General features: G+C 40.8%; 1 protein-coding gene across 1 annotated transcript in view; it reads right to left on the bottom strand.

Moving 5' to 3' along the window:
* Nucleotides 1-14930, bottom strand: part of LRPPRC (leucine rich pentatricopeptide repeat containing) — a 110970-nt gene extending 96040 nt beyond the window's left edge. The window contains exon 1 of the mRNA XM_068564404.1: nt 14743-14930. Within this exon, the coding sequence (XP_068420505.1) occupies nt 14743-14891 (149 nt within the window). The 5' untranslated portion in view covers nt 14892-14930. The remainder of the gene's footprint in view (nt 1-14742) is intronic.
* Between the last annotated feature and the right edge of the window lie 217 nt (nt 14931-15147).

Consider the following 15147-nt stretch of genomic DNA (forward strand, 5'->3'; position numbering starts at 1 on the left):
CTCACAGCAGCATATTTTGCTGAACTATTCTGTAGGCAATAGGTATCCAAATTTCTCTTATGTTCTCACCAATCCCTTATTTTAGCTATTCTACTTGGGTTTTCTTTAGTCTGTTGATATGGCTGATAACATCAATTGACTATTCAAATGTTGAACCAGGCTTGCACACCTGGAATAAACCCAACTTCATTGCAGTATATAATTCTTTTATACATTTTATGTATATACTGATTCCAATTAAGTTTTAACATGTTAAAAATTCAAAAAACAATGACTCCTCCTAAAAGTGGCTGGTATTCCTTTCAAATTTCTTCATTGCTACTGACTACACCATCTTTACACTGTTCCCTCAAGCTCAAAATCTTATAATTGCTCAATCCCTCTCATCCTTCACAGTGCATCTGTTGAGCCCTCAGATACCTCTTTATTTCTGAGTCCCTTGTTCAATCCAGAACACATGGATTTTTGCAACAAAACTCATATTAGTTTCTCAGGCTTCAGCTTTTCTTCATACAACTGCCAGATCAATCTCCCCCAAAACCGTCTTCATGTCACTACCTCTTTAGGATCCTATAACTGTTTTTTTTTTACTTGTATCACAACACCTAAATTCTTTCACTTATTGATTCAAAGATTTATTAAGCACCTTCTATGTATAAAGCACTGTGCTAGGATCAGCCTTTCTACTTATCTAGTAAGTAAACCTGATAATCAATTAGTTAAACTTAAAAAACAAAACAAAACAAAACCCACCAGTTGTGTTAAGTTCTATGACTCCAATGAAATAACAGTAGGGTTCTACTTTGGATTAAACATACAAAGATGATGACACTCAAAATTTCTAACTAAGGATAAAAAGCAGCAGCCATACAGATAGCAGAGGATGAGTATTCTAGGCCAAGTAGAACAGTCAGCAGACCAAGTGCGTGAGCAACAGATGGGATGAGATTGGAGAGGAAGGCTGGGCTAGATCATGGAGGACTGTGAAGGTAAGGAGTCTGGATTTTATTCTAGATACAGATTTCATTCCAAGTACAAAACTGTATAGAACCCTACTGAAGGTTTTGTAAGCAGGGGTTGTGGTATGATCTATTTCTCTTTAGAAAAGATCAGTCTAGCTGCAGGGTAGACCATAAATTAGACAGCAGCAAGAATTTAATAGAGATACCACTTAGGAAGCTGTTGCAGCAGTCCGAGTGAGAGACTGAAGCTTAGAGGAGGGTGGGCGCAGAGATGAGAATCACCAAGGCTCCCACCTGATTTAACTGCAAATTCCAGGCAACAAGTCTTGCCAGTACAATTTGTTAATTCTCACTTCCACGTAATAGAGAAAAATGCATGTAAAAGAGCCCTAGAGAGTCTTAATTAATCCTCTGTATATATCTTAACGTATTACGTATCATTTTCATAACACTTGATAAGCACAATCTTGGAGACAAAAACAGAAGGCTCCATGGCATAGTGGAAACACACCAGCTTTCAGAGTGTGGGCTTGAATGTAAAAATGTAAAATGGTTATTGGGATAAGGAGGGGAAATTTTGGCAATTACTCCTAATTTTGGTCCTTAAAATTCTTGTTTAGAGTCAAATTTAACATGAATATTTTATGTGTTTAAAAAAATTAAGAATTTCCAACATGGCCCCTAACTGTAAAGTCTATATTATAAGGAGAAAAGAAAGAAGCTTAAGAACAGAAGAGCTTGTACTGAAAAGTCTAGTATTCCAAATTTGCTAACACCAGACTCAATAGAAACCTAGATTCCAATAAGAAATGTCTAACATATTCTTTTTATATCTGTTGCCATGTTTCCTGGGAACTATCACTAATTATAAGCCAAAAGTCTCTAATTATATAAAAAAAAAAAAAAAAAGGATAAACGGTTAGCCATTATGCAAAAGTTAGGTCATTCAAGACATTCTCATTGGAAGGGAAAAAAAAAAACACAAAAAAAACCAGTCTGTCCTGATTTCAGGCTCTGCCATTTCTAAGATATGTAACTTTGGCCAAGTTACCACAACTCTCTCTAAGCCTGTAAAATCTCAGAGATAATAGTACTTACCTCACAGGAATATCACAAAGACTGAGATAATGCAGATAATTTCCCAAAATATTGCACTTCTGCCAGGAAAATGATTTTAGATAGCATGTAGACAAAGACTTCCTATTTCTGTAGTTTTATTTACTTCAATAGTTTAAAGTAACTACTGCATCTAGCTCTTTATCTTCCTAGCATTCTTGCTTAAAACAAAATTAAGTTATAAAATGTCAGTTTAAACCTAAACCCAATGAAAAGAAAAATGCTAAACTTAAATAATAGTTTAGGTAGTACTAGATTTGGCAAAAAATATGAAGGCAGTACACAAATGCCCAAGGTCTGGGCAACACTGAGAAAAGTATACATAAAGGACCCAGCAAAGTAAGCATAATAAATATAAACTACATTATTTCTTCTTTTTAAAATGTCTTAGCAGAAAGTACAAGACTTATTTTAAAAGGCCTACTGAAATCCAAGCTATGCTATCTAACAGGTACGTGACTCTGGGAAAGGTATTTGGTTTAAGCATTAGTTCCCTCACGTGAGAAAAAATACCTACCTTGTAAAGATCACAAAAAAAATAAATACAAGATTCCTAACAAAAAGAGTGCTCAATAAATAGCTCTTATTATAGAAGGTACTCAATAAATATCTGCTGTTTGATCTTTTAAAAAATCTTTGTAAAGCTGTCACAATGAACTTTCTCCCTGAACTATTTTCTCCCTGAAAAATTCTCCCTGAATTTTGCAAGACCTCAATTCTCCGAAAACTCTTGCCCAGCTAAGCTGTCCCCCAAACACTGCTTTATGCTTTACAGTAAGTCACAGAACTTCAGAATAAAAAAGTCACTAGCAACCCTTCTACACTTGGTAACAGTCTTCTGGCTTGAAACACCAATGCCATTCCTTTCCACCTATCCAGATGTCCCCTCCATCTCAGGCTCTTCCAGTCCAAAGGGATGCTTCCTTTGTCTCAGCTATGACAGGAAGTAATAAGAGTCAGTTAACCAGGCTGGGACCTTTGATGTAATGTGGAGCAAAGATACTCTGTAGAATCTATCAATATAAAGCAAGAGTGGCATAGACTAGATTATCCTAGAGATGCCCTCCAAAGTTTACATTCTGAGATCTTATGATGTGCTTACTTACTTGTGATAGTCTCTAATTCCTCAATTTATACTGTATTATGTATTGCCTTTTTACAAAAATGTTTTTATGTCCATAAGTAATCCTTTCAGCACCTAAAACACAACATATTCAAAGCACTTGGGAACTGAGAATCACAGCATCTGCAGTTGAATCCCAACTGGAGATCCTGGATAAATTACTTCACCCTTCTAAACCTCAGTTTCCCTAATTTGTAGTATAAACCCACAGAATATGAAACGTGTGTGTGATAAATTCATACACAGTTTGACAACGGTAAAGATCTACCCCAAAGGTACTATTATTTATCCTAATCTCCAAATCAATTCTTCCTAATTCTAACATTCTCGCCAAGCTCCTGTTCTCTTTCTCTCAGAAAAGGAAGTATCTTTTCTTCAGTTCTGCACCACCTAGTTGTGGCCCTATTAACCCTAATCTGCAGTATGTATCAATGTTGTTCCTCACTGGTCTATCTATCCCCAGTCCCTATTTCTCCTAGGGTCTTTGTAAACTTTGTCAAGACCTGTACCTCTCAAAAGCCTCCAATGGCTTCCGACCAACTTTCTAATCAACCCTGGTAGCTTTAAGAAATTGACTGGGGACTTCCCTGGTGGCGTAGTGGTTAAGAATCCGCCTGCCAATGTAGGGGACACGGGGGGGAGCCCTGGTCCCGGAAGATCCCACATGCCGCGGAGCAACTAAGCCTGTGTGTCACAACTCCTGAAGCCCGCGTGCCTAGAGCCCGTGCTCCGCAACAAAGAGAAGCCACCGCTATGAGAAGCCCGCGCACCCGCAACGAAGAGTAGCCACCGCTCGCCGCAACTAGAGAAAGCCCGCGCGCAACAATGAAGACCCAACCTAGCCAAAAATAAATTAATTAATTTATTAAAAAAAAAAACTGATTGGCTTTTGCAGTATCAACTTCCACTACATCCCACCCCACGTAGACACACAGGATAAAAGTATGGCCTCCAAGTTTCTTCCTCCTCTTTCTTCCCCTGGAACATTCTGACTACTCATTACCACATGGCCTCTTAAACTTGAGCGATCCCCTACCACAAAACAAATGTTTCTTTCCTTCTTCTCTCTGAAATGCCGCAGTATTATATTCCTCTCTGTGGATAGCACATATATAATATGTTGTACACGTGCCTATCATAGTCCTCTGTAATTGATAAACTCAAACCCACAGGGAGCAGAGGCTGAATCGCAACTCCGAAGGACCCAAACAGACTTTTAAGATGTGCTGAGAAAGTTTTCTTAATGAGAGGTAAACAAGGAAAAGTTTTCTCTCCTTTCAATTTTAGAAGTCACATCATTCTGTCATAGGGCAATATGTGCTCTTCACCTTTAAGATAATCATCAATCCAGATCCGCTTCCAAACTGATTTAGCTCAAAGCTTACCTTTCCTCTGAAGCACCTAAGGATTAATAAATTCTAATAATTTCACTCAATAATACTCATCTGTCCTTCTCAGACATTCCTGGAAATCAAGATCAGGGTGAATTTGTGGAGATCCACTGCACTACATGAATGGGTTAAGTACCCCTTCAAACTCCTTTGCATCCCACAAACATTCCTTCCTCAATGTCTAAGATTTTCATTGATTTACTCAACAAACATTTGACATCTACTATGTGCCACAAAGTCAGACATCAGGGGAGGCAAAAAGAGTAAGACAAAGTCCCTGCCTTCAAGGAACCTTCAGCCAGGTCTGGAGTGCTGGTGGGTACACATGCAATAGTGTTAATGAGTGCTTTAGTGATTCCGGATCTGAGAGAAAGCACAAGAAGGGAGTGGTCAAAGGGAGAAGCCAGCAACAGAGATTAAACAGAGAAGAGGAGACACATCCCAAAAGTGAACATCACAATCAAAGGTAAAGAGATGTGCAACATGGTCCATCAAAGCCTTGCTGGTTCACAGACCAGCAGCACCTTTATCATCTGGGGGCTTGTTAAAAATGCGGAATCTCAGTCCCCTACCAATACCTACAAAGTCAGAATCCACATTTTCAGAGGATCCCCAGGGAATTCTTATGCTCATTACAGTTTCAGAAGCCCTGCTATGGAGGACTTTGAAGTAGAGTTTGATATGGCTAGGACAGAGGACACCATGGGAATGAACTCACAAGAAGTGAGGCTCCAGAGGCATCTCCAGATCATGAAGCACCTTATCCTGGAACAAATGGGAGCCACCACATTGTCTAATTTTTAAGTAGGAAAATGACAAGATCAAATTACCAGGGAAACTACAGAATAAAGTGGGGGTTGGAAGAAGAGGGAAACCATTCCAGATGAAGTAGCTCTAACAGAACTTAATCATTTGCGCAATCAATACATAGGAGGGAGGATGGGAACAGGGAAGCGTCAAAGAAATATGAATGAAAAATCTCTAGAAAGCTGACAGAAATAGCAACATTCACTAAAACAGGGAACGCACGAGGAACAGATTTGGGAGGAAAGATGAATCCAGTTTGATATTTTCTTTTTTTTAAATTTTTTAAAATGGAAGTATAGTTGACTTACAATGTTGTGTTAGTTTCTGGTGTACAGCAAAGTGATGAATCCAGTTTGAGATGTATGGGTTTGAAGTACCTATAGTTCAACCAGTGGAGGTGCCTAGTAGCAGGCAGGCACCTCCAGGAAGGAAAATATTGCCATCATCAGATAGGCAGGTATGGGCTGATGCCCTAAAAATGGAAGAGGTCGCCCAAAGGGAATGAAAAAAAATGAGAAAACAAAAGGACTAAGGACAACCACCGCCACCCCCCAAAGATATCAGCATTTAAGAGATGAACAGAGGAAAAAGGATGCAACAAAGTGAGAAAAATTCTAAAGAGAATAAAATCAAGAAAGAGTGGTGTCATCATCAATGCCAATAAAAGGGTTTCATTAAGGGGGAAATGGGAGACAGTAATGCCAGAGATCAAGGCCTTAAGAGTGGATCTGGGGGCTTCCCTGGTGGCCCAGTGATTAAGAATCCGCCTGCCAATGCAGGGGGCATGGGTTGGAGCCCTGGTCCGGGAAGATCCCACATGCAGCGGAGCAACTAAGCCCATGCACCACAACTATTGAGCCTGCCCTCTAGAGCTCGTGAGCCACAACTACTGAGTCCGCGTGCCACAACTACTGAAGCCCGCGCGCCTAGAGCCCGTGCTCCGCAACAAGAGAAGCCACTGCAATGAGAAGCCCACACATTGTGACGAGGAGTAGCCCCCACTCGCCGCAACCAGAGAAAGCCTGCGCACAGCAACAAAGACCCAACGCAGCCAAAAATAAAAATAAAAAATAAATAAATTTATTAAAAAAAAAAAAAAAGAGTGGATCTGGTTATTAAGAAGTCCCTTAAAAAAATTAAATGAAATAAACTTACATCTCACACACACCTAATTTTAAAAGCGCTCTCTCTCTCTCTCTCTCTCTCTCTCTCTCTCTCTCTCTATATATATATATATATATATGTACACACACACACACATCTCAATGGCTTTCTGTGGGTGATAGAATTAAGGGTGATTTTTAGTTTATTGCTTTCCCCCCCAATATTTTGCAATTGCTCCTGAAGGCACATAAGTTCTAAAATTTAAAAATACATAATAAAAAGTTAATAAATAAAACAATGATGGCTATTCCCAGTGGTGTGACTGCAGTGGGTCAAAGAGCGAATTCGAAGTGAAGAAATGAAGGAGACAGGAGTACAGACAGGAAGAAGAGACTGGGGAGCATGTGGAGTTAAGTCCAGTTTCAGGAAAGGTTTTGTTTTTCAGGTGGGAAAGATGTGAGCATGCTTACAGGCTGTGGATAGGAAACCGTATAGAAAATGTTCAGAGTCCAGGAGAACAAGAAAACAAATACTTCTTTACTGCCTGCTATGAGCTGAGCACACAGTGGTGAACAAGACAAAGTTCTAAGGAAACAAGCAGCGAGCAGATAAATAATATCAGACAAGTGAGACATGCCATGATACAACTAAAATAGGGTTTGCACTGAGTGTTGAGGTAAGGCCTCTCTGAAGAGACAGCATTTAAGTTGAGTCCTGAATGACAAGAAATGAGCTTTACAAAGAAGGGGGAAAGGCCTTGTTACCTCTACTTCACAGACAACGAACTGAGGATCAAAAAGGTTAGGTAAGGTTACGCAGCAAGTAAATGAAACCCAGGTCTGATGAGCAGACCAACACCCTTTCTACTAGATTGTGTTCTCCCTACTGTTTTCCTCAAATGCAACAGCGAAGACGAACTGTAACATCGACCCTCCCCTGGCCTCACGGGGATGTTAAGGACTAGAAAAATATAAATAATTGGCACAACTTTCTCAGAAGAACCTCTCTGAAAGCCAAGAAGTGTAGATCTGTGAAAGCAGAGGCACAACTTCTAAAGGTTAACTGTTCAGGCCTAATGAGAAAATTGAGGTAGGCTCCAAGTCATAAGCAGACTACATTCCAAAGATGTATAACTAAGTCGTTAAGAAGTCATAAAGATTAACCAAGATGGCGGAGTAGAAGAACGTGCTCTCACTCCCTCTTGCAAGAACACCAGAATCACAACTAGCTGCTGGACAATCATCGACAGGAAGACACTGGAACTCACCAAAAAAGATACCCCACATTCAAAGACAAAGGAGAAGCCACAATGAGACAGTAGGAGGGGCGCAATCACAGTAAAATCAAATCCCATAACTGCTGGGTGGGTGACTCACAGACTGGCAAACACTTATACCACAGAAGTCTACCCACTGGAGTGAAGGTTCTGAGCCCCACGTCAGGCTTCCCAACCTGGGGGTCCAGCAACGGGAGGAGGAATTCATAGAGAATCAGACTTTGAAGCCTAGTGGGAATTGATTGCAGGACTCCGACAGGACTGGGGGAAACAGAGACCCCACTCTTGGAGGGTGCACACAAAATAGTGTGTGCATCGGGACCCAGGGGAAGGAGCAGTGACCCCATGGGAGACTGAACCAGAACTACCTGCTAGTGTTGGAAGGTCTCCTGCAGAGGCGGGGGGTGGCTCTGTTTCATCGTGGGGACAAGGACACTGGCAGCAGAAGTTCTGGGAAGTACTCCTTGGCGTGAGCCCTCCCAGAGTCTGTCATTAGCCCCACCAAAGAGCCCAGGTAGGCTCCAGTGTTGGGTTGCCTCAGGCAAAACAACCAACAAGGAGGGAACCCAGCCCCACCCATCAACACTCAAGTGGATTCAAGTTTTACTGAGCTCTGACCACCACAGCAACAGTCAGCTCTACCCACCACCAGAGCCTCCCATCAAGCCTCTTAGATAGCCTCAACCACCAGAGGGCAGACAGCAGAAGCAAGAAAAACTACAATCCTGCAGCCTGTGGAATAAAAACCACATTCACAGAAAGATAGGCAAGATGAAAAGGCAGAGGGCTACATACCAGATGAAGGAACAAGATAAAACCCCAGAAAAACAACTAAATGAAGTGGAGATAGGCAACCTTCCAGAAAAAGAATTCAGAATAATGAGAGTGAAGATGATCCAGGACCTCGGAATAAGAATGGAGGCAAAGATCGAGAAGATGCAAGAAATGTTTAACAAAGACCTAGAAGAATTAAAGAACAAACAAACAGAGATAAACAATACAATAACTGAAATGAAAACTACACTAGAAAGAATCAATAGCAGAATAACTGAGGCAGAAGAACGGATAAGTGACCTGGAAGACAGAATGGTGGAGTTCACTGTTGCGGAACAGAATAAAGAAAAAAGAATGAAAAGAAATGAAGACAGCCTAAGAGACCTCTGGGACAACATTAAACGCAACAACATTTGCATTATAGGGGTCCCAGAAGGAAAAGAGAGAGAGAAAGGACCAGAGAAAATATTTTAAGAGATTATAGTCGAAAACTTCCCTAACATGGGAAAGGAAATAGCCACCCAAGTCCAGGAAGCGCAGAGTCCCATACAGGATAAACCCAAGGAGAAACACGCCGAGACACATAGTAATCAAATTGGCAAAAATTAGAGACAAAGAAAAATTATTGAAAGCAGCAAGGGAAAAACAACAAATAACGTACAAGGGAACCCCCCCATAAGGTTAACAGTTGATTTCTCAGCAGAAACTCTACAAACCAGAAGGGAGTGGCATGATGTACTTAAAGTGATGAAAGGGAAGAACCTACAACCAAGATTACTCTACCTGGCAAGGATCTCATTTAGATTTGATGGAGAAATCAAAAGCTTACAGACAAGCAAAAGCTAAGAGAATTAAGCACCACCTAACCAGCTCTACAACAAATGCTAAAGGAACTTCTCTAAGTGGGAAACACAAGAGGAGAAAAGGACCTACAAAAACAAACCCAAAACAATTCAGAAAATGGTCATAGGAACATATATATCGATAATTACCTTAAACGTGAATGGATTAAATGCTCCAACCAAAAGACACAGGCTTGCTGAATGGATACAAAAACAAGACCCATATATATGCTGTCTACAAGAGACCCACTTCAGACCTAGGGACACATACAGACTGAAAGTGAGGGGATGGCAAAAGATATTCCATGCAAATGGAAATCAAAAGGAAGCTGGAGTAGCAATACTCATATCAGATAAAATAGACTTTAAAATAAAGAATGTTACAAGAGACAAGGAAGGACACTACATAATGATCAAGGGATCAATCCAAGAAGAAGATATAACAATTATAAATATATATGCACCCAACATAGGAGCACCTCAATACATAAGGCAACTGCTAACAGCTATAAAAGAGAAAATCAACAGTAACACAGTAATAGTGGGGGACTTTAAAACCTCACTTACACCAATGGACAGATCATCCAAAATGAAAATAAATAAGGAAACAGAAGCTTTAAATGACACAACAGACCAGATAGATTTAATTGATATTTATAGGACATTCCATCCAAAAACAGATTACACTTTCTTCTCAAGTGCGCACGGAACATTCTCCAGGATAGATCACATCTTGGGTCACAAATCAAGCCTCAGTAAATTTAAGAAAATTGAAATCATATCAAGCATCTTTTCTGACCACAATGCTATGAGATTAGAAAAGAATTACAGGGAAAAAAACGTGAAAAGCACAAACACATGGAGGCTAAACAATATGTTACTAAATAACCAAGAGATCACTGAAGAAATCAGAGAGGAAATCAAAAAATACCTAGAGACAAATGACAATGAAAACACAACGATCCAAAACCTATGGGATGCAGCAAAAGCAGTTCTAAGAGGGAAGCTTATAGCTATACAAGCCTACCTAAAGAAACAAGAAAAATCTCAAGTAAACAATCTAACCTTACACCTAAAGAAACTAGAGAAAGAAGAACAAACAAAACCCAAAGTTAGCAGAAGGAAAGAAATCATAAAGATCAGAGCGGAAATAACGGAAATAGAAACAAAGAAAACAATAGCAAAGATCAATAAAACTAAAAGCTGGTTCTTTGAGAAGATAAACCAAATTGATAAGCCATTATTAGCCAGACTCATCAAGAAAAAGAGGGAGAGGACTCAAATCAATAAAATTAGAAATGAAAAAGGGGAAGTTACAACAGACACTGCAGAAATACAAAGCATCCTAAGAGACTACTACAAGCAACTCTATGCCAATAAAATGGACAACCTGGAAGAAATGGACAAATTCTTAGAAAGGTATAACCTTCCAAGACTGAACCAGGAAGAAACAGAAAATATGAACAGACCAATCACAAGTAATGAAATCGAAACTGTGATTTAAAATCTTCCAACAAACAAAAGTCCAGGACCAGATGGCTTCACAGGTGAATTCTATCAAACATTTAGAGACGAGCTAACACCCATCCTTCTCAAACTCTTCCAAAAAATTGCAGAGGAAGGAATACTCCCAAACTCATTCTATGAGGCCACCATCACCCTGATACCAAAACCAGACAAAGATACTACCAAAAAACAAAATTACAGACCAATATCACTGATGAATACAGATGCAAAAATCCTCAACAAAATACTAGCAAACAGAATCCAACAACACGTTAAAAGGATCATACATCACGATCAAGTGGGATTTATCCCAGGGATGCAAGGATTCTTTAATATACGCAAATCAATCAATGTGATACACCATATTAACAAATTGAAGAATAAAAACCATATGATCATCTCAATAGATGCAGAAAAAGCTTTTGACAAAATTCAACACCCATTTATGATAAAAACTCTCCAGAAAGTGGGCATAGAGGGAACCTACCTCAACATAATAAAGGCCATATATGACAAACACACAGCCAACATCATTCTCAATGGTGAAAATCTGAAACCATTTCCTCTAAGATCAGGAACAAGACAAGGTTGCCCACTCTCACCACTATTATTCAACATAGTTTTGGAAGTTTTAGCCACAGCAATCAGAGAAAAAAAAGAAATAAAAGGAATACAAATTGGAAAAGAAGAAGTAAAACTGTCACTGTTTGCAGATGACATGATACTATACATAGAGAATCCTAAAAATGCCACCAGAAAACTACTAGAGCTAATCAATGAATTTGGTAAAGTTGCAGGATACAAAATTAACGCACAGAAATATCTTGCATTCCTATACACTAATTATGAAAAATCTGAAAGAGAAATTATGGAAACACTCCCATTTACCACTGCAACAAAACGAATAAAATACCTAGGAATAAACCTACCTAGGGAGACAAAAGACCTGTATGCAGAAAACTATAAGACACTGATGAAAGAAATTAAACATGATACCAACAGATGGAGAGATATACCAAGTTCTTGGATTGGAAGAATCAATATTGTGAAAATGACTATACTACTCAAAGCAATCTACATATTCAATGCAATCCCTATCAAATTACCAATGGCATTTTTTACGGAACTAGAACAAATCACCTTAAAATTTGTATGGAGACACAAAAGACCCCGAATAGCCAAAGCAGTCTGGAGGGAAAAAAACGGAGCTGGAGGAATCAGACTCCCTGACTTCAGACTATACTACAAAGCTACAGTAATCAAGACAATATGGTACTGACACAAAAACAGAAACATAGAACAATGGAACAAGATAGAAAGCCCAGAGATAAACCCACGCACCTATGGTCAACTAATCTATGACAAAGGAGGCAAAGATATACAATGGAGAAAAGACAGTCTCTTCAGTAAGTGGTGCTGGGAAAACTGGACAGCTACATGTAAAAGAATGAAATTAGAACACTCCCTAACACCATACACAAAAATAAACTCAAAATGGATTCGAGACCTAAATGTAAGACCGGACACTATAAAACTCTTAGAGGAAAACATAGGAAGAACACTCTTTGACATAAATCACAGCAAGATCTTTTTTGATCCACCTCCTAGAGTAATGGAAATAAAAACAAAAATAAACAAACGGGACCTAATGAAACTTCAAAGCTTTTGCACAGCAAAGGAAACCATAAACAAGACGAAAAGACAACCCTCAGAATGGGAGAAAGTATTTGCAAACAAAGCAACTGACAAAGGATTAATCTCCAAAACTTACAAGCAGCTCATGCAGCTCAATATTAAAAAAACAAACAACCCAATCCAAAAATGGGCAGAAAACCTATATAGGCATTTCTCCAAAGAAGACATACAGATGGCCAAGAAGCACATGAAAAGATGCTCAACATCACTAATTATTAGAGAAATGCAAATCAAAACTACAATGAGGTATCACCTCACACCAGTCAGAATGGGCATCATCAGAAAATCTACAAACAACAGATGCTGGAGAGGGTGTGGAGAAAAGGGAACCCTCTTGCACTGTTGGTGGGAATGTAAATTGATACAGCCACTATGGAGAACAATATGGAGGTTCCTTAAAAAACTAAAAATAGAATTACCATATGATCCAGCAATCCCACTACTGGCCATATACCCAGAGAAAACCGTAATTCAAAAAGACACATGCACCCCAATGTTCATTGCAGCACTATTTACAATAGCCAGGTCATGGAAGCAACCTAAATGCCCATCGACAGACCAATGGATAAAGAAGTTGTGGTACATATATACAATGGAATATTACTCAGCCATAAAAAGGAACGAAATTGAGTCATTTGTTGAGATGTGGATGGATCTAGAGACTGTCATACAGAGTGAAGTAAGTCAGAAAGAGAAAAACAAATATTGTATATTAACGCATGTATGTGGAAATTAGAAAAATGGTACAGATGAACCGGTTTGCAGGGCAGAAGTTGAGACACAGATGTAGAGAACAAACGTATGGACACCAAGGGGGGAAAACCACAGTGGGGTGGGGATGGTGGTGTGCTGAATTGGGCGATTGGGACTGACATGTAAACAATGATGTGTATAAAATTGATGACTGATTAAAAAAAAAAAGAAGTCATAAAACATTTCCTCCATGTAATTCTACACATAAACTAGGTTTCCAAGGAGGACCACAAAAAATCCATGCAATCACAGCTATTACTGTTACTATTATAGTAACTAATACAGCATTTACTAGGCACCAGGCCCTATGTTAAGAGCTTTATATAAATAACCTCATGCAATATCACCAACACTATTACCACTCCCATCTTATAACTAAAGAAACTGAGGCCTGTCAACGTTACGTAACTTGTCCAGTGGCACAATGCAAAGAGAGAAGCCTGCAGTCCAGCCCTGGCCTATTCCAGACCCTCAGCTCTTAGTCTTTATACTGTCTCCCAAAGTACCTCTATTTATAAACACTAGTCTTTCAAAATCAGTTTTTCTTCAATTCTGAAATCTCAGTGCCCACCTACCCTTCTCAGGTGATCAGAATACTACTCTAATTAACACCTTCATCAAACTTCCTTATCCTCTCCTTGGCAAAGTCTATACCAAACTTACCTCCTGATAAACCTCAATCCATGAGAGCATTTATTCACACATTTGACACCCACTGAGAACTTAATTTGCTTTTGCACCCCCAGCTCCCACAGAGTGCCTAGAATGTGTCCACATATCCATTCACTGACACTTACAGAGCCTACTGTCACAACTCCCAACCCGCTGCACATCTTCATAAATACTGAGAGGTAAACTCCACTGAAGAAAACGGAGGCAAAAGCCCAAACTAATGATAGATAATTAAACTTCCACCTCTAAGCTACCCCTAGCTCACCCAAAATTCCCAACCTATCCTCCCTCCAAACAAAAAGCTCTCGAAACTTAAGTCCTAGATGGTTACTAAGCATCAATAACGCTTGCACGTGGGACAACACCCGAACCGGTCAATCATAGAAGAGTAACACCTGACCCCCGGCAGCAGCCTTCAAAGCCCCTCTCAGCTTCTTAGGACGTCGATAACCCGAGGGCTGGAAGACCAAGTCCGAGGCGGCGATGGCAGGATCCATGACGGAAGCAAGCCACGTTTGTGGCCGTAACCTTCTGAAGGCGACCAACCCTGTCACCCTAAACACCCCGGAGAGGAGCGTGATACGAGGGCCGGGGACGCCTGGCCCTGGAGCAGCGAGGAGGGTGTAGAAAGGGCACAGATGGGACCCGGCCCTCGCCCACGTCCACGACCCCGAGGAACTGCCGCGCTGCAGGCGGGCTGAGGAAGCGGCCGGGCACTCACCCGGCGACGGGCCCGGCGCGAGCGGCGCGCGGACAGAAGGCGGCGTGCGGCCGGCTCGGGCCGCCAGCTAGAAGGCGCAGGGAGAGCGGGAGGTGCGGGGCCGCCCCGGCGCGGAAGAGCCAGCGGGCTGGTCTCAGCAGGGCCGCCATGGCTCAGCCGTCCCCACCTTAGGCTGCACGCCGGGCAAGGACAGGGGGAGCACGTGACCGCGGGGTCGCCCGGAGCGGGAGAGACCAAAGGCCGGGCGCGCCAGACGTAGGGGGAGGCACGTGTTGTTATTACTTGGAAGATGGAAAAACCTGTTTCTCCCAGGACATATGATCCCCACGAGATATGTGCTTACAAGGTGGCTTGATATATCATTCCAGAGAGCGTCTCTTTCCGTTCTCTTTCCTTCACGTCAGC

The sequence above is a fragment of the Eschrichtius robustus genome, chromosome 15 (genome assembly GCF_028021215.1).
Source record: "Eschrichtius robustus isolate mEscRob2 chromosome 15, mEscRob2.pri, whole genome shotgun sequence".
Taxonomy (NCBI): Eukaryota; Metazoa; Chordata; class Mammalia; order Artiodactyla; family Eschrichtiidae; genus Eschrichtius; species Eschrichtius robustus.